The 21,323-nt window shown below is 34.5% G+C and overlaps 1 protein-coding gene across 2 annotated transcripts in view; it reads right to left on the bottom strand.

Annotated features, from left to right (window-relative positions):
- Positions 1-435: 435 nt before the first annotated feature.
- Positions 436-21,323, bottom strand: part of PXYLP1 (2-phosphoxylose phosphatase 1) — a 61,192-nt gene continuing 40,304 nt past the window's right edge. For both annotated transcript variants that reach the window (XM_039342468.1, XM_039342467.1), the window contains 3 exons: positions 19,460-19,586; positions 5,418-5,557; positions 436-2,867 (listed from right to left, as the gene is read on the bottom strand). In XM_039342468.1, coding sequence (XP_039198402.1) covers positions 1,936-2,867; positions 5,418-5,557; positions 19,460-19,586 — 1,199 coding nt within the window. In that variant the 3' untranslated portion in view covers positions 436-1,935. The remainder of the gene's footprint in view (positions 2,868-5,417; positions 5,558-19,459; positions 19,587-21,323) is intronic.

The following is a 21,323-nucleotide window of genomic DNA, read 5'->3' as shown; positions in this document are numbered from 1 at the left end:
TAAACAAGTCTTTGCAGTTTTCATGGCAACAGTTTGAGAAGTGGTTTGACATTGCCTTCTTCTCAATGCTGACAGAACATAACTAGTCCAGTCACAGAGATGGCTAAGGTAGAACTGCAAATCTACCTTCCAGCTTCTACTCCAAAACCTTTAACCATTAGATCAAACTAACTTTCTAGCTATGTTTAATGTTATAATAAATGAATTATAGTTTGATGGGTTATTTTCTGAATGCTGTTAGTTACCTAACTGCCACAAATCTGATAATAACCACATTTTTCTTAAAATGCATATTAAGTTTAGTACAAATGGATTAGGTTGCATATCCACAGGGATAGAATGAACCTGTAATATTCCTGCAAAAGAATCAGCATTTTTACTTAAAAAAACACAGTACATAAAGAAAGATTAGCATTAAAGAACGACTACTGCTAAAAATTCTTCAAAATTTTATTTATAGAAACATCTAATTGTAGTATTGTCAAAATGATGCTGAAATGCCAGTAAAGACTGAATAGAAATCACAGCTATTTTTAATTCCTAGCACCATTTTATCTTAAAACATACACTAAATTATGGTTTCTGGATATATACAAGCTACTTAAATTACAAAATATAGCATTACCAGAGTTTTAAAAAATATTGTACTGTATGATGAAAGCATTTTGAAATGAAACTGTTCATTTTTGCATTATGAATTTATCAAGTTAGATTATTCATAAGATTTTCCCCCCATGAATCTAAGTACCAAGATTAAAAGATTATTGTTTGAAACACAACTTTTGTTATCTCTTTAGAAAGAAAATAGAAAACAGTTAATGTCACTATAATGTAAAAAAGAAGTTTCACTTTATAAAATGTATTCCCTAGTCTATAAAAGTACTAACGGGACTACAAAATTAAGCATTATTTTAAATTGTCTTTTGGTCATATGCAGCCAAACAGTAAACACACTGGTTGTTGTTTTTTTACAGCACAAATTATTTCAACAGATAGATGCTAATCAAGTGGAATAAAGATGTAAAACCTTTTTTCTTCATGTCTATCTCTTCTATATTTTCTTTTGAATCCTTTTCTAGCATCTGGCACAATTTGTAATTAGTATTCAAAGTACACATAAAGTGCTAAAAGTGCAAAAACAGAGTTTTTCTTTCAATATAATCTATGGGTTGTTTTGCATATGGCATGATGACTTTTAACAAAAATTGCTTCCATATGCTTGGGATTCTAGAATACTGCTGCAATATTGTAAATGGAGTCTTATGTAGCTTCTGTATAGGTTGATCCACACTGGTCATGTACAAGATACTTTTTAAAATGCTGGTGCTCCTCAACAAGTCACTGATTACAGGCATGGAGATTGTCCACATGTTCCAATGAGTAGCTTTAAAATAATACTGCCCTATTTTGAACAATTTTTACTCAATCTATAGTATAAATGAAACACATAGCTTGAGATAAAGTGTATCCAGAACCTGATGTGCAAAAAACATTTGAATCAAACATCTTTTTCTTTTTTCTAATAGCTGCTTTTTTTTACTCTTTAAAAATAACTGATTATAAGAATGGATTTGTGTAATGAAGAAATGCTTTCTGCTATGACATTGACTGAGATGTTAGTATTTGCTTTCATGTTTCAACCTTTTCACTAGAATGTTAAGTAATCAGAATATATGCATTCAGTTACTCAAGCAATATATGTTTTACATCAATTATGCAGCTAATCATGTTGACCATAAAGAAAACAGCTTTTATATTGCTGGGTTAGTGGTGGGATATGGCATTTTAAATTAATCTAGAATGAATCTTGTCAAAAGTAAAATAATTTCAAGCTATATTCACTTGCACTTCAGCACACAAGACTTCGACAATATCAAATGTCCTCAAAGACAGACTTTTAACAATGCAAAATGAAATACTTTATTCCTCCTCTGTTTAGAATGGTCTTCTACGACATGCATCATAGTAACTAGTGGTATTAAAAGGTAAAAACATGTCCTGTTTAACAAAATGGACAAATTTCTCTAAAGGACACATCATCTTTCCAAAATGCTTGTTAAAATCCTGGCAGAAGGAAGTTTGGAATGTAACATCAACCCCATTGTAAAGGATACGAATAAAGTTTTTGTTATATTTCTTTTCATCTTTCCATAACTCAAAGACTAGTCTAGCAGCAAACCTTGGAAACTTGGCCCCAGTGATGCCTAAGGCACTAAGAACAGGTGACAAGGTAACATCATGAGCAGAGTAAAGAACAAATAATTCTTCTTTCTTGCCTTCTGCAATCCTTAGCATCCGATTGATTGTTTGGTTAAGGATTGGATGTGTGGCTAGTAGCGCATACAAATAATAATATTTCTTTTTCTGCCTCTCCTTTTCATCTTCAAGTTGATGTTTCTTGATTACTTTAAAGTGCTCAATGTCTATGCAACCATTCTTAGTACAGGGAAAGCTGGCATTATGGCAGAAGTGGCACAACATAGAATCAATGGGATTAGAAGCTCTTAACTGTCGGGTGGGAATGCCAACTATTCTGGCCATATCTGCATATGCCTTTTCCAAATCTATTTTTTTCACACGGAGGCTATACTGGCGACGTTGCTCTTCTTCCAAGTAATGGTTTTTTCTCTGGCATTCACAGTGTCCAGAACAAAAAATTGTGCTCCATTGGTTCCTAAAATTAATTTTCTTCCAATCAAAGTCTGGTAGAAAAGAATAGAGTAATGCTAGTCCACTTTGTAGAGTTCGACTCTTTCCGGTGGTCTCCAAATACAAATGTTTATTTGTCCAATCAGTTGGCAGTAAGTTATGCTTCTTTATATATGTATCACGCAACAGTTGTCCGTTTTGTAGGTGTTGTACAATTCCTTTAAAAAGAAAGAAACAAGATAAGCTTTCTTCCAAGTAAAATCTAGGAGAGGCTAGCCATGTACATTTATTTACATTTGTTCCCTCTTATGTAAAGCAGCATAATATAAAGTTAATAATTTATATAATAATGTCCTAAAGAGATATAAAATGAAAACCAGAAGTCTCTTTAAATTATTAGAGGTGTTAGATAAGGCAAAGCAGTGCAGATACTTCTTTTATAAAAGGTGGTACCCAGCACAAATTTATGAGGAGATTTTAAATCACACAACCAGTGTGGCATAGTATTTAAGGTGCTAGAAACCAGAAAATCAAGAAACTGTCTAGTCCCATCTTAGGCATAAAAGCCAGCTGAGTGATTTTGTTGACAGTCACCAGGGCTTTTTTTTTTTGTCATAGAATGCCCAGAATGGAGTTCCGGCACCTTTTTGGGATGGAACCTTGTAGGGTAGGCAAGGTGGGTTGTATGACGTGTGTGAGTTCTGGCACCTTTTTTTTTTTTTTTACAAAAGAAACATTGACAGTCACTCTTTCTCAGCCCCACCTAGCACATGGGGCTGTTGTAGAGAAAACAGGAGGAGGAAGGAGTATTAGATATGTTTGCCACGCTTGGATACTTAAAAAGTAAATAAAAATCTAATAAATAAATATGGCTGTGTGGCAAAATAAGATTTATTTAATCAGCAATGTCATAATTTCTTTCTTTCTTTTAGGATAAATAAATATATTATTTTCCTGTCAATATCCCCCCATTTCTCCCCCAAAACCCATGAAAATTATTAGACAGAAGTTGTTTCCCATCAAATGACCATGACCTATCACAACTTCTAAATAATGTATAAAAACATAACGTAGACCCATGTTTTTGAAAATTTTCACAGAAAACTGAGAAATTCCCAAAGCTCTGGAAATAGAAAATTAACACCATAACAAACTTTGAGCTAAAGGAAGCCTTTCCATAACAAAAAGACTGATTAGGCACTGCTGCTCAAAAGGAAGTTCTTCTGAAACTGTCTGACTTTGCTTGGCAGAATGGCAGGCATGGATCAAAATGGTCATGGTGGGTTTTTTGATGGAGAATGTCACATTTGCCAGAGAATGCCTTCATGATTGTGGCCATCATTTTTGCCTTTTCCTTTATACTTTACAAAAATTGCTATGGGCCCTCTCGGCTGCATATGAATGAACCTACCCACCCCTTAAGCCCATGTAGTTTTTGTAAAATCCTAGGGCATAGACTATCCTGATATGTTTCTGTTTGCAGATTTATCAACAAAATTCCTACATAGAATGATTATCAAAATATCCAGCACTGTTTCTTTTTTCTTCTGTTTTATATAGCAACATTGTTTTCTTTTCCTTTCTCTCTTTTTAATTTGTCCTACTATCTGCTCTTGTTAATCTTCCTTTAATTTTTTTTACATTTCTACATTTATTTCTGCCTCCTTTATAACAAAGGGTGCAATTAACATTTATGTAGACTTTAATAGAATGCAAGTAATGTATCATTTCAACATAGGATGCTTTGCATGAGCCACCTTCAGAGGTAAAAACTCCTTTGAAATTAGTGCAACACTAATTAACAAGCACCAAACCCATAATTTATTATTCTGAAGAATAACAAAATGGACCTGCTGCTTGCATAACCATATAATCAGCACTTAGACATAAATAATATTTTAGGAAAAATTGAAAGACTAATTTAATTTGACAAACTATGAAAATAAAATTCAATTATCTTATTTCTTCACAAATTACTTCAGTTCTCAGCTCTAAAGGCAATTCAGGTTAAAAAATATAATCTAGAGAAACTAAAAGGCTCACCAAACCCACAATATATTAATCAAAGTAATAATATGAATACATTTATAAAAATATGATATAAATTACTGATGGAAACCCAGGTTTTAAGATCAATCCATTTTTTTCTGATAATAAATCAGGCCAAAACAGCATATTACAAAGGAGGCCATACTAGTGCTTCCTGTTTATTATTTATTTATATTTATACCAAGTGCACCTAGGAGAAAGGAAAGAGCTAATACTGACTATTTGTAAACTATAGTGCAATAGAAACAGATTATTATTTTAAAGTACTTTGCTAAGAAGACTATAATTGCATTCAAAATTAAGGGACTCTCACCAAAGTCTAATATTTTTAAATCATGTAAAATTGATACTGTTTTCTTTCCTCTTAAGTCCCTTTTTCCTTTAGTGTTGTATTTTTAGATTACAAACCAAATGTCAGGTTTGCCTTTTTTAATTTGTAACTACAACAGGAACTTTTTCAAATGATGAGCCACATATAAAATGTCTTACAAATGGGAATCATGCTAGTTTTAAAGAGTTATTCAGACAAGGGAGGAAAAAATAATAATTTCTTACAGAAACTATATTATGCTGTGGATAGAGTCATTATGCCCCTTGAAAAGGCATTCAAAATATTTATGAAGTCTTTTGAGAAACTCTAATTAAGAAAAAAAAATCAAAGCATCATCAGTATACTGATTTTAATTAGAAATGAAAATAAACCAGTTATACGTAGTTACCTGTCTGTGTAAGCTCTCCCATTTCACACAGTGTGTGGCTTGGGTAACGAGGTAGGCTGCTCAAAGATCCATCCATTTGGGCTTCTGATCCTTTAGACATATGGCTAATAAAAGCTTCAAGCAAAGGATGGGAAGGCTTTCTAAAAGAGATTAACCAAAACCACTATTTAAGGGTATGAAAAAAATGTAAAGATTAATGTGTTCTAATTAAGAGTCTTCATGGAATCTTATGACAAAAGGATACTTCCTACTCAGAAAAAAAATACTCTGTATGAAAATGAAATACAGAGCTAGGTAGATGAACACCTCTGCCTGAAAAACATATATTTTTCTGAGAAATACTCTAAGAGTAAAAAAGGCTTGACAGTAAAAGTCAAAAGGTCAACCCTATAAATGTGTTTACATAGCCTTTTGTAATTAACACACATAAATAGCACACAAAACTATTAGGATTATTTATATATCACAATTCACCTTGGTTTGTATATAGAATTAGCCCTAAGGTATACAGTATTTTGTTTTGAATTAATGCAGTATGTGACCTCAAATAAGTGTTTCTTCAAATAATGTTGATGTGCCTACATTGTAGAATTGGATAGTTTGTTTGGCAGTCATCTCGCCACAAGGCAAATCTGGGCAGCTCACAAAAGTTAAAAGGAATAAAACAATACAAATATATATAGCAATAAAATTATAAGATGGTAAAAAGATCGGGGAGGAAGGGAATAAGGTGTGCAGGGAATGAGGTTAAAATATTAATTCTTCATTAATATGCATATATTATAAACGGTTCAAAAGAATACTTCTATTAGCCTTTATCTTTCAAAGGGGGGGGGGTGGAATACTGCAGAGGTCCTCAATCTTTTGGGCACCAGGGACCAGTTCCCTGGAGAAAGGTTTTTCCACAGACCAGAAAGTGCGTGGTTTTGTGTGGTGCCTGCATCCCATGGATGGGGCTTTGCTTGTTTGTGCGGCTTGGTTCTGGCATGCTGCAGCCTGGCACCAGTTCACGGACTGGGGGTTGGAGACCCTTGGAATACTGCCTTTCTTTTTTAAAAAAAATTAACAAGGCAAAACAACTTAAAGTGGGGCAAGGCCTGGTTTGTGTGTATTAGAGGCTGCACAAGAGTGCAAGGAGGCATGACTGCAGAAGGACTTGGCGAGTCTTATACCAGCAACTTATGTCCTTCCCTGCTGGCTTCTCCACTGACTTTCTAGGGAAGCCAGCAGGAAAGGTTGCAAATGATGATTATCCGATTGCAGGGTTTTGCAACTGGTTGTAAATGCAAGCTGGTTGCCAAGCACTCAGATTGGGACCACATGACCATAGGGGTCCTGAGACACCTGGAATTCTGAAGACTGGTTGTAACTATTCATTCAGTGCTGCCGTAAATGAATGGTCGCAGGTCAAGGACTACCTATACTGTTTTTATAGAAGGCAGAGAGAGTGATTTTACAAGACAGAAGTAAAAATATCTAGCAAAGCAATACTCATAAGAAGGGCCTGAGCGAGGACCACAAAAGTAAGTTGAGAAAACATCTCAAACAAGGTCATCCCTAGTTCACACAAGGATAAATGTATGGAGAAGGTAAACTCATTCAAACTTGTAAGATTCTGCTATTATATCTGTTATAATAAAAGTAGTACTGTTGTACATGGCATTGATTTCTTGGTCTCCTCAACTGACAGCCTCTTAGACAACTATGTTGGCATTGTGAATAGCACGTTATAAATTTAAGTAGATTTAATTATTGCTTACAACAATAAAACACTAAATAATAATAATAATAATAATAATAATAATAATAGTAGTAGTAGTAGTAGTAGTAGTAGTAGTAAAGTTGGAAGGGACCTTGGAGGTCATCTAGTCCAACCTCCTGCTCAGGCAGGAAATCCTATACCATTTCGGACAAATGGCTGTCCAGTCTCTTCTTAAAAACCTCCAGTGTTGGAGCATTTACTGCTTCTGGAGACAGGTTGTTCCACTGGTTAATTGTTCTAACTGTCAGGAAGTTTCTCCTTAGTTCTAGGTTGCTTCTCTCCTTGCTTAATTTCCACCCGTTGCTTCTTGTTCTGCCTTCAGGCGCCTTGGAAAATAGCTTGACTCCCTCTTCTTTGTGGCAGCCCCTGAGATATTGGAATACTGCTATCATGTCCCCCCTCGTCCTTCTCTTCATTAAACTAGACATACCCAATTCCAGTAGCTGTTCCTTATATGCTTTAGCCTCCAGTCCCCTAATCATCTTTGTTGCTCTTCTCTGTACTCTTTCTAGAGTCTCAACATCTTTTTTACATCGCGGTGAGCAAAACTGGATGCAATATTCCAAGTGTGGCCTTACCAAGGCATTGTAAAGTGGTATTAACACTTAACGTGATCTTGATTCTGTCCCTCTGTTAATGCAGCCTAGCACTGTGTTGGCCTTTTTAGTAGCTGCAGCACACTGCTAGCTCATATTTAGGTGATTGTCCACTAGGACTCTGAGGTCCCTCTCACAGTTACTACTATTTTTTATGTAAATAAAATATATGTGGGTTGCTGATATGCAGACTGGTCTTGATTTTATAACAAGAAAACACAAACAATTTCTATGTATCTTTCTTGGAAAGTTTTATATATTTATATATATTTGATCCAGTGGTTAAGGCACCAGGCTAGAAACAAGGAGACTGTAAGTTCCAATCCTATCGTAGCTATGAAAGCTAGCTGGGTGTCTTTGGGTCAGTCACTCTTTTTCAGCCCAGCCACTTCACAGGGTATTATTGTGAGGAAAATAGTAGGAGGAACATGTTTGATATGTTTACACCCTTGAATTATTTGTAAAAATAAAAGACTTCCCTTGTCCAAACTTGTCTGACTCTAGAGGGCAATATTCATCTCTGTTTTTTAGCCAAGGGAGTAAGCGTTGTCTGAAAACATTTCCGTGGTGATGTGGCCAGCATGACTATACGCCGAGGTACATGGAATATGGTTACCTTTCCACCAAAGTGGTTCCTATTTCTTCCTCTTCTTCTTGTGCCATATCTGTTATCGGACGTTGGCGATCATGTTGGTGATCCTGTTTTTATCAGCAGCCGCACAAAAAAGTACTGCTGAGTTTTGTCCAAACCAATCCCTTAGATTTTGAAGCCACAATGTTCTTCTTCTGCCTGGACCTCGTTTGCCTTCAATCTTTCCCTGGAGGATTAAATGGAGTATGCCATATTTTTCTGGGTGTCGCATCACATGTCCGAAATTTCTAATTTTTGTTTTTTAATTGTTTTGATGATTTCCTTTGGCTTTCCCAGGCGGCTTATCACCTCCTCATTTCTGATCTTGTCAACCCAGCTTATACGTAACAGCCACCTGTAAATCCACATTTCAAATGCTTCTAGTCTCTTCAGGTGGCCTTCTGTCAGAGACCAACTCTCTACTCCATAGAGCAGGATAGAAAAAAATATAGCATTTGACAAGCCTGATTTTCAGTCTTAGGCTTATGTCGTGACTGCAGAATATCTTTTTCATTTTGAAGAATGCTGTTCGGGCTTTTTCTATCCTTGTCTTTACTTAAACGGCCATGTCCCAGCTTTTATGTAGATTGAAACTGAGGTGCGTGATCCTTTCAACTTTTTCTAGTGGTATTCCTTCTGAATTTATTGGTGGTAAATTAACGGGTTGTTTACTGACGACCATGATCTTGGTTTTTGAGGTGTTATGCTTCAAGCCGTATTTTTCAGATATTTCTGTGACTGTTTTTTTTTTATTAAAAAAGTTTTTATGTTCCATTTATTCATACAAAATACAATTAAATTCCTAACCATTGGTACTGCCTGCCCATTCCCCCCAGGCTGCGTCCACCCTCTCTAATCCTTCCCCACTTCCCTCCTCTTTCTCTCCTCCCCTCCTACTCTCTTCCCCTCCCCTTCTCCTCTAACCATCCTACTTCTCCCTACGCCTTCCTCCCCTCTCATCCCTCTCACACACATGAACGCAGCATAGGGGAAATGCCCAAGCGTTTACCATGTCTATATTATCATTACCCACCCACCCACCCACCCTCAACCCTCCCCACCTCGCTTCCCAGAGCAGAATACATGGTTATTATTAAGAAAGTTAACAATAATGAAAAAGAAAAAAGAAAAAAAGAAAATAAAAGAGAGAAAAAAAATCATACTTAACCTTTAACTCCCCTTAAATTAAGTCATATAAACAAATCTCTACAACAGTTACTATAAAATTTACTCATAAAATAAATGAAAATTTATAGTCCCATATTTTTTCTGAATATAATCTATCCATCTTCTCCATACAATAATATATCTTTGTGTATGATCCTTCAAATAAGCAGAAATTTTTGCCATTTCTGCAAAGTTAGAAACTTTAAATATCCATTCTTCTAAAGTAGGCAACGAGTCCTTCTTCCAATACGAGCCTACTAATAACCTTGCTGCAGTTAATAAATTCAACATTAAAGTAGTTTCTTTGTCATTTAAATCCACAAAGATATCCAATGAGAATAATTGAGGGGTGAACTTTATCTTCCTTTTAAAAATCTTTTGAATGTTCCACCAAATCATAATCCAAAAAGCCTTTACCTTTTTAAAATTCCACCAAACATGAAAATATGTCGCATCCGTATTACCACATCTCCAACATTTGGGTTGTAAATTTGGACACATACAAGATAATTTTTTAGGATCTAAATGCCATCTGTAAAACATTTTATAAAAATTTTCCCTCAAATTTTGAGCTTGTGTAAATCTAACATTTCTAATCCAAATTGTCTCCCATAAGTCCAATGGGATCGGATCCTGGATATTCTGAGCCCATTTAATCATACAGTCTTTAACCAATTCTGTTTCAGAGTCTAATTCTATTAAAGCATTGTAAATTCTTTTTATATGGGCCTGACTCTGATCTTTAATCTGAATAACCAGATTTCCATCTTCTAGTGTTATTCCTTCTTTTTTATCTACAGTCCACCTGTCCACTATTTGTAAATATTGAAACCATGACTGTAGAATATTTTCTTGCCTTAATACATCTAAAGATTTTAAATGCCAATCCGAACCTGACCAAGTTAATAATTCTTTATACGAAATTTTATCAAAATTCATCCCCTTAGAAATCCCCTCAATTGCATGTCTAGGAATCCCCCCGATATGTATTTTATAGTTTAACCTATAATAATACTTTTTCCAAACTCGAAGTAAGGCACTCCTCAAAATATGTGATTTGAAAGCCCGGTCCACTTTCTTATTAAAAATTAAATATGCATGCCAACCATACATTAAATCCCACCCTAGATATTTCTGTGACTGTTGATGAGGAGCTGAAGGTCTTCATGCTTACTGGCAAGCAGAACTGTATCGTCAGCATATCTTAAGTTGTTGATCCAAACACCGTTTACTTTGATGCCATCGATGTTCTCCAGTGCCTCATTGAAGATTGACTCAGAGTAGATATTGAACAACAGTGGAGACAGAATACATCCCTGTCTGACCCCTCTTCTTATTTCTGCATCAACTGAGTATTTTTGGTCTAGTCTCACATTTGCTACCTGATGCCAATACAGATTCTTTATTATTTGGATGTCTTTGTCATCTAGTCCCCCTTGTTTCAGGATTTCTAATAGTTTGCTGTGTCTTATTTTATCAAAAGCTTTTTTGAAATCAATGAAGCACATGTAAACACTGTGATTGACATCTCTACAATGCTGTACAAGAACCTGAATGCTGAACAGCGCATCTCGTACCAAGTTTGTTTCTGAAATCAAATTGTGTGTTACCTAGACGCTCTTCAATTTTGTTGTATATTCTTGTGTGAATTATTCTCAGGAATATTTTCAGAGCATGACTCATTAAGCTTATAGTTCTGTATTTGATACACTTCTTTGCATTTATTTTTGGGGGGATTGTCACAAAGGTTGATTTTAGCCAATCATTTGTTATCTTTCCTGTTTCATATATCTGATTGAAGAGCTGCAGTAAAAAATTCTTCCCATTGTCTTCCAACAATTTTAAAATTTCTACTGGGATATCATCAGGTCCTGTGGCTTTTCTTGTTTTTGCTATTTTTATTGCATGTTCAACCTCTTCCATAGTGATATTTGGTCCAATTGTTATACTTCCCATATCTATATCATCCCTAGTGTCCTCAAAAAGTTCTTCAATAAATTCCTTCCATCTTTTTAGTTTATTTACTATTTATCTACTCACATTTGCATGCTGTTGAACTGCTAGCTTGGCAGGAGCTGGGGCACAGAACAGGAGCTCACACTGTCGCATGGCACTGAGGTCTCAAATCTGTGCTGTCAGCTTTCCAGCTGACAAGCTCAGCATTTTTAACTGCTGAGCCATCCTTCTCTCTCTCTCTCACACACACACACACACACACACACACACAGAAATACAGTAATTTTCATTATCTCATTAATCTAATATAGACATAACTTTATTGATACTATAAATAACTTTAATAACATTTTTTAGGTTTTGAACATTTTATGTAATGAAGTATCACTTATTTGAGGTTACTGACTATAAAAACTTTGGTGAACGTATTTTTTAATCTATTAATTAAAGAAAAGCAACAAAATGATTAGGGGACTAGAGGCTAAAACATATAAAGAACGGTTGCTGGAATTGGGTGTGTCTCATTTAATGAAAAAAAGGACTAGGGGTGACATGATAGCAGTGTTCCAATATCTCAGGGATTTCCACAAATAAGAGGGAGTCAAGCTATTCTCCAAAGTGCCCGAAGGCAGGACAAGAAGCAATGGATGGAAACTAACCAAAGAGAGAAGCAACCTAGAACGAAGAAGAAATTTCCTGACAGTTAGAACAATTACTCAGTGGAGTAACTTGCCTCCAGAAGCTGTGAATGCTCCAATGCTGGAAGTTTTTAAGAAGAGACTGGACCATTTGTCTCAAATGGTATAGGGTTTTCTGCCTAAGCAGAGGGTTGGACTAAAAGACCTCCAAGGCCCCTTCGAACTTTGTTATTCTATTCTGTTCTGTTCTGTAGGGAATTTTAAAAATATTTTAAAAAGGAAAAGTAAACATTGTTTTAAAATAGGAACAGCGATATAGTTCTAGCACTATATCTTAGTGCTATATCTAACATTCCAAAAGTTTATCTGATAATTTTAAAATGAATTTAATTTCCATGTGATGTTATGTTAAAATTTTGAAATTACAAGAAGCATTTAGAATAAGTCAGTCCAGTGTTTATCATCTTGTCTGATCTTTTAAAATTACTTACACCACAAGGTGGTGCCAAACTGCTTTCATTTCACTTCAGATACTATTATCACATAATTACAAAGAATTTAAAACAAATTATTTACTTAACTGAAAAGTGGTTTTAATTTTTCTTTATTACCATAAGCCAAGAACTCATGCATATTGAACATCCATAAAATATAACCATAAAAACACGTGTTTTTAATACTCGAATAAACACATACAGTATGTTAGTCTTATTACAATGGATCCTAGATGCTAAAAGAACATTATTTTGCAATCATATATGACATTTTGGGCTCCTGGCAATTAAAAATTAATACTTATAAAATGTGTCAGAGTTGCCAGGAATTTCCACTATTACAGATTGCAGTAACCTTATTTAACATATTGTATATTCATTTCATTTATAAGCCATCCAACTTTTATACGTCACTTTAGTTTTACAACTAAAAAAAACCCTAACCTATAAAAATACAATGAAATATGCATTGAACATATGCTCTAATGATTCACCTCCCTAGGCAAAACTTCTCTATGGCTGAACAATTGCTTAATGTGTTGTCTAAGACAGAGGTCCCCAACCTTTTGAGCACCAGGAACTGGTCTATGGGGAGAGGTTTTTCTGCAGACCGGAGAGGGCATGGATTCATGGACTGCCTGCCTCCCGCTAATGGGGCTTTGCTTGTTTGCGTGGACCGGTTTCTGGCATGCTACAGCCCAGTGCTGGTCCATGGACCGGGGGTTGGGGACCCCTGCATTCAAGTAGGCTGAAGAAGGCCCAATGACGCAGGTAATCCTCAGTTTGTAACCATTAATTTAGTGATCAACCAAAGTTACAACAGCACTGAAAACGTGGCTTATGACCGTTCCAATGGCCATGTGATCAAAATTCAGGTGCTTGGCAATTCTCATGTATTTATGACAGTATCCTAGGGTCAGATAATCACTATTTAGGATTTTCTCAGGCAGCTTTTTTTGTAAATATTTTATTAATTTCAAGTTTTACAATCATAAGTACTTAATAAACAATTCGGTGTCTAGGTTCCTTTATCATTCAAAATATCCAATACTACATCATCCAATATTTCCCCGATCCTCTCTTCTTCCAATAATAATCATTTTCCCCACTATGCAAGTATAATTTTTACTGCTATTAATATCTATACAATTAAATATAAACATCTTCATCACGTTTCTAATGTTATACATAGTGTCAATAATATCAGTTTATAATATCTTCTCTAGCCAAAATATATTTCAAATGTATTTGCAATCAGAGTTCCCTTATTCAATCCATATCCTTTTTTTCCTCTTTTTTCCAATTTTAATATTGAATAATTTTTTTCAATTATCAATATTCAAAATAACTTTATCAAGTATCATTTTTCTCATAATTAATTACATTTGGGTAACTAAAAGCTTCCCTTATACCGACAGCTTCTGATAAGCAAAGTCAATGGGGGAGGCTGGATTCACTTAATGACTTCATGAGTCACTTAACTATCTTAGCGATTCACTTAAATGACCATGATAAAAAGTCATAAGATTGGGTGTGATTCATTTAACAACTGCCTTCCATGGCAATAGAAATTCAGTTCTAATTGTGATTGTAAGTCAAAGACTACCTGTATTTAGAGTAGCATGTGGCTTTAGATAATTTGCAGGGTAGCATCTTGAATGATTTCTAACAGACCAATAGAACCTGATAGTTTGACTGAATTTACTTTGTAATTCTATATCCCCAATTTACTACTTAGTCACCACTACAATTGTACTGTTGATGTAAGGATCATGGAAACTATTCACCGGAAAGGCCACAGGTGTGCAGTTTGTTTATAATATTTCTCCACCACTTGAATCTATAGTATACCTGTCTGAAACCATTATTAAGAAAAGTCTCATGGTCACCAAGCTGAGAGTTAGCCAGTGAAAAATATTATTTGCCAGACTTCGGCTTATTTCCAAGGAGAGCAGCTTCTAATCTCAGGAATACAGTGGAGAACACATCTGGATATCTAGGAAAAGGCTCTTTAAAGACTAACTTGTTTTGTCAGGCTGTTGGAAAAGGGCCCTAATTTCACCTCATAAAAAGTTGAGGAAATTTGAAGCAAAAAGTTTTAATTGCAGTAGGAATATAGTTCCTTCCTTTTTTTCAATGCAATCTGGAAAAAAATCTGTCACAATTTTTGCAGTTATAAAGAAAACATAGTTTAATTGCTTACTTTTTCTTATGGCCTGAAAGACCTCTGACTTATATTTGAAATAAATGACTTTTCTGATTGGTTGACTATATACCATTCCCCCAAGTAGGAATGGAACCAAAGTAATGCAGTAGTCCACAGGTATAAACCAGGTCCATAGTGCAGTCAGAAATATCAAAAGCTGCTGACAAATCCAGCAAGATTAAGAGTCACATTATCTCCTATCTCTTAAAAAGTGATCCATACATACAATCAAATTTCATTTTGACTCCAAACCAGGTTTAAGAATCAAGAAACATTTTGCACTTCATATCAAGCTCAATCCTTGCAAGTAAAGTTGTACCTGCATTCTTACCCATAAAAATGGCAAAGAGATAATTTGGAACAAATAGGAATCTAACAACCATTCTTTTCTTGTCGTTGCTTATACACACTTCTGAATTTATTATGCATTTGAGTATAATTCATTGCATCTTTAAGAATATTCTTCAACACTCTCAGTTCTTCTATGAAATATCTGTATGTTCACACGATCAGTTTAGCACATACTGCATAATCTGTATACTTTTGTAAGAAATACAATAAAACAACTTAAGAATTTACAATAAACTTTGTAAAAAAATATAAGAACACTGAAAAGCGTTTTCAATTTCGCATTAAATATTACATTAAAATATATTAGAACCTATAGAAACCTGAAGCTCTTTTAAGAAGCACAACTCACTATTCACTATTATATTGTAAACACCAGCATTTACAATTAACCTCATGAAAAGCCAGTACTGCTTTTGTCAAAAATCAACCTGATTATCTTAGTAAATAGTATCTAAGCAATGCTAACATACACCTAGGCAATATGTAAAAGCATTTGTATTTCAAGAAAAAAATCCTGCACTTCTACATTCTAGAAGTTTCATTAGGTGTGTTATTATTCACAAGAACAGAATGGAGGTGAAGGTGAGAAAGAAATGCAAAGCAGCTGAAAGTACATACATTGGTTAATTACATTTCCTTTTTTAAAAAAAAGAATCATATTAAGAATCTTTCTTTTGAATGGCCAATTTACAGTATCCAGGCAACAGTGTGGAGATTGATTATACTACGTACAATGAAAGAAGTATTTTGTTAGTATGCTTGAGCCTCCAGAAAGACTCTTCAATTTTAAATTCCATAAATTTGAAAGATAAGGTGGAAGTTATTAAATATGCAATCTGACCCTTTCTTTCATAAATATATAACTTGATAGGTAACCAGGGTTACCTACTTAAGAGCCCCTAAATTGAATCTGACTCCTGACATCTATGTAGATAAATAATTTCCATCCTGATATATCTCCAGCAGAAATCTGGAGTCATTCCATTTATCATTTTGATCCTTTTATTCACTAGCTAACCTTCTTTCTATTTCTTTGCCAAACATAAAATTTTGCTTTTCTGGTACATAATTCTTTGCATTACATGCCTATAGTATGTGAAATTCTGCTTTTTGATGAAATCAATTTCCAGTCTTTATTTAAACCAAGATGGATTGACTGATGCCTCTTGAAGTCCACTGTATTTTAGTCATTATTTCCAAGGTCATAATTCAAAGGCAGCTATCTTCTCTCTTTCTCTCTCTCTTTTATTCACTGTTCAGTTCTTAAAGCCATTCATTACTGGCAAAAACAGTGTTTCAACTCTTCTGGCTATGTTGTCATAGAAATAGATAACATGATCTTGTCTAAGTTCAGTATTATTTTCCTCCCTAGAATTAAACTTTTTACTTCTCTATCACACTATGCATCTTCATTTTTTTTTGAGGACAAGAAAACAAAACTATATATTATTTCAATTCACTTCATCAATTCAATTGTTATCCGTGGTATTTAGCATCCTTACTAATTGAGAATCTCGTTCTAATTTGGAAATTCCACAGATGTTTGCATGCTTGAACATCTTTGGTCTATATGAGCTATATGTAACCTTGAAACTCCCAACAATTCTAGGCAACCCATAACAATCAAAAAGTGGTAATTACAATATACATTTAAAAAGAAAAAAAGGATAAAATATGACAAGAACAACAGACTGAATGAAATAAAACAATGGGTCTTTCTCTCCCTTACCAAAGTAAAAGAATATAATAACCAATCCAAGGTCATGTCAGATCTTTCTCATTCCTCCACCAGGTGGTCTCAAAATGCATCTCCCCACAAATGTCTTAAATAGTCTATCCACCACATGTACCAGACCTGGAGCTGTAATCCCTGCTATCTACCCTGTCCTTCTGCTACAACATGCATTAATTAAAAGTTGATATAAATTATCCAACCAATTCTGTTCTGCTAACCAACTAAACCCCTTCATCAGTATCCATTAGGAGCACATCTTCCACCACGAAATCAGGAAATCTCCACCCAGTAATCTTTCTCCCACAAAACCTGCTCTCATTCTAGCATGGAGTTAAGCTTTCTCCATTTCCTCATTCTCTGCCTATCATTTAAATCCTTGCTATCCTGTAATTTCTAGAATGCATCTCCAAGACTGTCAATGTTTATCATATGTGCCAGGTTCTCCACTTTGTAAAAAAAAAAAATCCTTTCCCAGAATCTTGGAAATTACTAACTATTGTATAATCAATTATTGGTGGTAGTGGATTGAACTCAAAAAAGTGAAGAAATTTCCACATACTCTACCACTGAATCCAATCCATAACTCTAGGCATTTTATTTTAAGGAAACTGGAAGAAGAAAGCAACTTCCTTTATCATTGCTAATGTTTGGAGAAGTAGGAGTGGTGCCAAACAAATGAGAAAGTATGTATGAAAAAATGTTCATGAATGATCAAAGAAAATGCTACTATTTATGAATATTCAAACTCACTTCATATACAATACTTTTAGAATGGTTAAATGTTTCATAAACTGTAAGTTATATGGACAGCATTTATCTAATCTTACACAATTGCACTGTGAGAATAGCAACTGCATAGGGATAACAGCTAAATTAGGAGATATAAACTCAATATTGTTTCATACTCATTGAAAAACTAATTTCAACTACGACAAAAAAACTTTGTACAAATAACAGTTACACTGTAAGTCTCTACAATGTGGTTTGCTGACTTTGGCTTTGTTACTTTTCAACTTTATAGAAGAAATAAAATAGTGATTTAATTAATATTATCACAGAATACCTTCAACAACTTTGGACATTTTTCTAGTGCTATTGTACCAGATATTTTTAGAACTGTGGTTGTCATGTCTTATAAAATGTCCAACTGGCTTTGAATTATCTCTCTTCAATTATTATTTCATTCCCTAGAGTAAGTTCATTAAAAATCCAATCAGTGCAATTAACAACTTATTCATCACTTATCTTATTACAAAATGTAATTGCTTACTAGAGCCAATTCAATTTACTTCTATTCAGTAAGGCTATTCTCAAAAAATTTATTATGCACAGCTCACTTCAGCACAGTAGCATTCTATTTGAGAAAATGTGTTTATCACAAAAGGTTACTGAGTTCTCTCTTAAATGATTTTACTTTACAATTGTATGAAAAAGTTGAGATACTTCTGAATACTGATTCATTGACTGGGACAGAAGAGACAGAAACTAACACAATATTTACATGTTACAGCATTAAACACAACATACTTCAAATTTCAATGCATTCTATTTATGAAAAGTTATTTACAGATTCATAATAAGAAAACAGTATAAATAGGCCATGTGCAATGTTTGGATTTTCTTTCAATCAGTACTTGGTATCTCCTTTGACATAAATAAAAGCTTCTAAAGATATTATACAATCAGATAAGAATCTTCCTGTTCTTGCCCTTTATCCTTTTATCCAGCTTCTTTATAACTTCAAATTAAAACATCCACTGAAATGAATATTTTCTACAGAATTGGCATACTATACTATCTTAAAAATAAAAAGCCTAGTAGAATGAATGAAATGAGTAAACTAATTAGTAAATGATTGGCTTCTGTCATCTTAAAATAATATTAAATCAATCTTTACTCTTTAATGTGTTATTATTTTGGCAACTATTCATCTATCAAACTTCACTTATATTCAGTGTGACAATGCAACACCCTTTTCACCATTTATGAAAATCTAAGATTTAGAATTGATAATATTGATACTATTTTCTTTTCCTCTTGAGCACTGCATCTTTAAATTGTAAGTCTAATGGTAAGATTGTCTCTACTTATGTATAAGATAACCAGAATATAAAATCAGTATAAAACAGTTAAGTACTAATAAATCCACCCATTCATCAACATATACTTTTAGCACTGATTGGAGGAAGACCATAAAGGCAGCTTTCTACAGCTGTGAGTCACCTCTGTTGACAATTCTACCAATTTAGGAGGAAGTGGAAGAAATGACATTAAAGACAGAAAGAGAATGTAATATCAGGAATATAAGCTTATCAATATTGTGTGAATGAATATGCAGAGCACTATAGAAGTAAAGCATGAAAGAATCCTTTTAGAGAAAGTTTGTGGGTGTGTGCTTAAACTGATGACAATCTACTCCAAAACGATTATGAATTTTGATCAGGCACTAACATTATTTGTGCAGAAGTAAAATATACAAAGCATTAGTATAATGCAGTAATGTTACCTGTTAGGCATTAATGTACAGTCAATGTCTGGCCGTTTTGTTCTGGGAATGACATACAGAGGATATCGGTCTCCATGGCGAATTAGTACATGAACAGATATCAGTTTAAAATAGTGAGGTGCATGACCTATAAGAAAAAGAGCGAGAATAGAATCATAGTGGGAATCCCCTTTAGAATTCCAGATGAACTCTAACAATTTATAATACATTTACACCTTTAGTTAAACATACAACATTGGCACTGAACAATTTTAACAGTTGTCTGAAAGATGCTTTTTCAAGAGGCAACTGAACTTCCTTGTTTTTCTTTGAAGACGTTCCACTTCTCATCCAAGAAGTTTCTTCAACTCTGATTGGATGATGGAGAATGGAAAGATTTATATTCCTTACATACAGCTGGTCATTTGCATTCTTTTAGAGTCTTTGAGACCAGTTGAGGGTTTATTTGTGTCCTCAGAGTCACCTGAGTAGTGCAAATAGGTGTGAAGCCTTCTTGGAACTGCTGAAAGGACTCTGGTATATACTGGAGATAGATGATGTCTTATCCCTCCCCCTCAGTTGAGAGAGGATTGTTCAATTTGTTCAAAGAAAAACAAGAAAAGTCCAGGTGTCTCTTGAAAAAGCACCTTTGGGACAACCATGATCTGAATGACTAAGAATTTCCATAGACTATTGTAACAGTTCAGATAGTTTTCCACTAAAGATGACTAAAGGTGAATTATAAAACTCTTTGTTTGAGACACAGATGGCACACACAAAAAATGAAGTGACCCAGTAGGTATTTAGCTAGATCAAGAACTCTCCAATTAAACTCTTCTGAGTAGGTTTAACAGTATGATAAAGAAATGACTGCTGCAGTCTTATACCCACTTACTGGAAATAATTCCTTCTAAATTCAGTCAGTAGGATTTGGGACTTTTCCTTACTTGTTTTTAGCCATTATGTGAACATGAACTGGCATCTTTCTTTTGCTGTCAAGTCCCCATATAATTGCCTTCATCTTTTTCCCAACCTATTCCTCAGTTTTATTTAGTATTTTTCCTCCTAAGGCAGCCAACAAACCATGACAAGGGCCATTCAGCTTAGAGTACAAGAGAGTTATTTCAAACCAGATTCTCCTCCTAAAATGGTAAGGTCTCTAAGCTGATCCCAAATACAGCTGACAAGTATTTGTGGTGAGAAGACATTAGAATTTTATTTATATATAAGAATAATGATCTGTATTAGATGATTATGTATAGAGTTGGAACTGTTCATTGTTCTAACAGCATATTTATACTTTAAGTTTTTCTGTTGCATTTATTTTCATTTATTTCTTTAAACATCTGTTATGGGGGTTTTGGGATAATGCTTGAATTCTTTTGCTTTTTTTCTGTTATTATTTTAAAAACAATACAAACTATTTTAAAAATGTATCTATGGTGGTACTGTATATGGTGAAGTAGGAGAGAGACAACTTTTTCTCTGTGGTTTCAAGCACAATGACTCCAGGATGCCTTTCAGCTTCATCAACTTTGATTATCGTATAAAAAGCAGCTAATAAGGGGACTGTGACTGAAATGGCACACACCTCATGCAAACCCTACTTCCCCATATTCTATGTCAGCTGCGCTTCAGGGTGTCAATAATTTGGGCTGATGCAGGTCATTGCTCTGGATGAAAAGCTCTTTTCCCCTGCCATCTTCTGTCTTTTGCACCAGGCAGCTGGTGCCCAGGAAAAAAGAGGGGGTTGGGTGAAGGGAGGAAGGGGGGAATTCTAACAAGCCAATGGATAGAGCTATTGATTGGTTGCCTGGTGATGTTGAGAAGGTCCTCTGGCTGTAAGCCAAAAACTGAGGCAATTTATACTCATGACGGGACAGAA

The sequence above is a fragment of the Crotalus tigris genome, unplaced genomic scaffold, assembly GCF_016545835.1.
Source record: "Crotalus tigris isolate CLP2741 ecotype Arizona unplaced genomic scaffold, ASM1654583v1 scf7180000017792.2578787, whole genome shotgun sequence".
Taxonomy (NCBI): Eukaryota; Metazoa; Chordata; class Lepidosauria; order Squamata; family Viperidae; genus Crotalus; species Crotalus tigris.
Note: the sequence above shows the minus strand (reverse complement) of the source record. Positions and strands in the feature narration are given on the sequence as shown.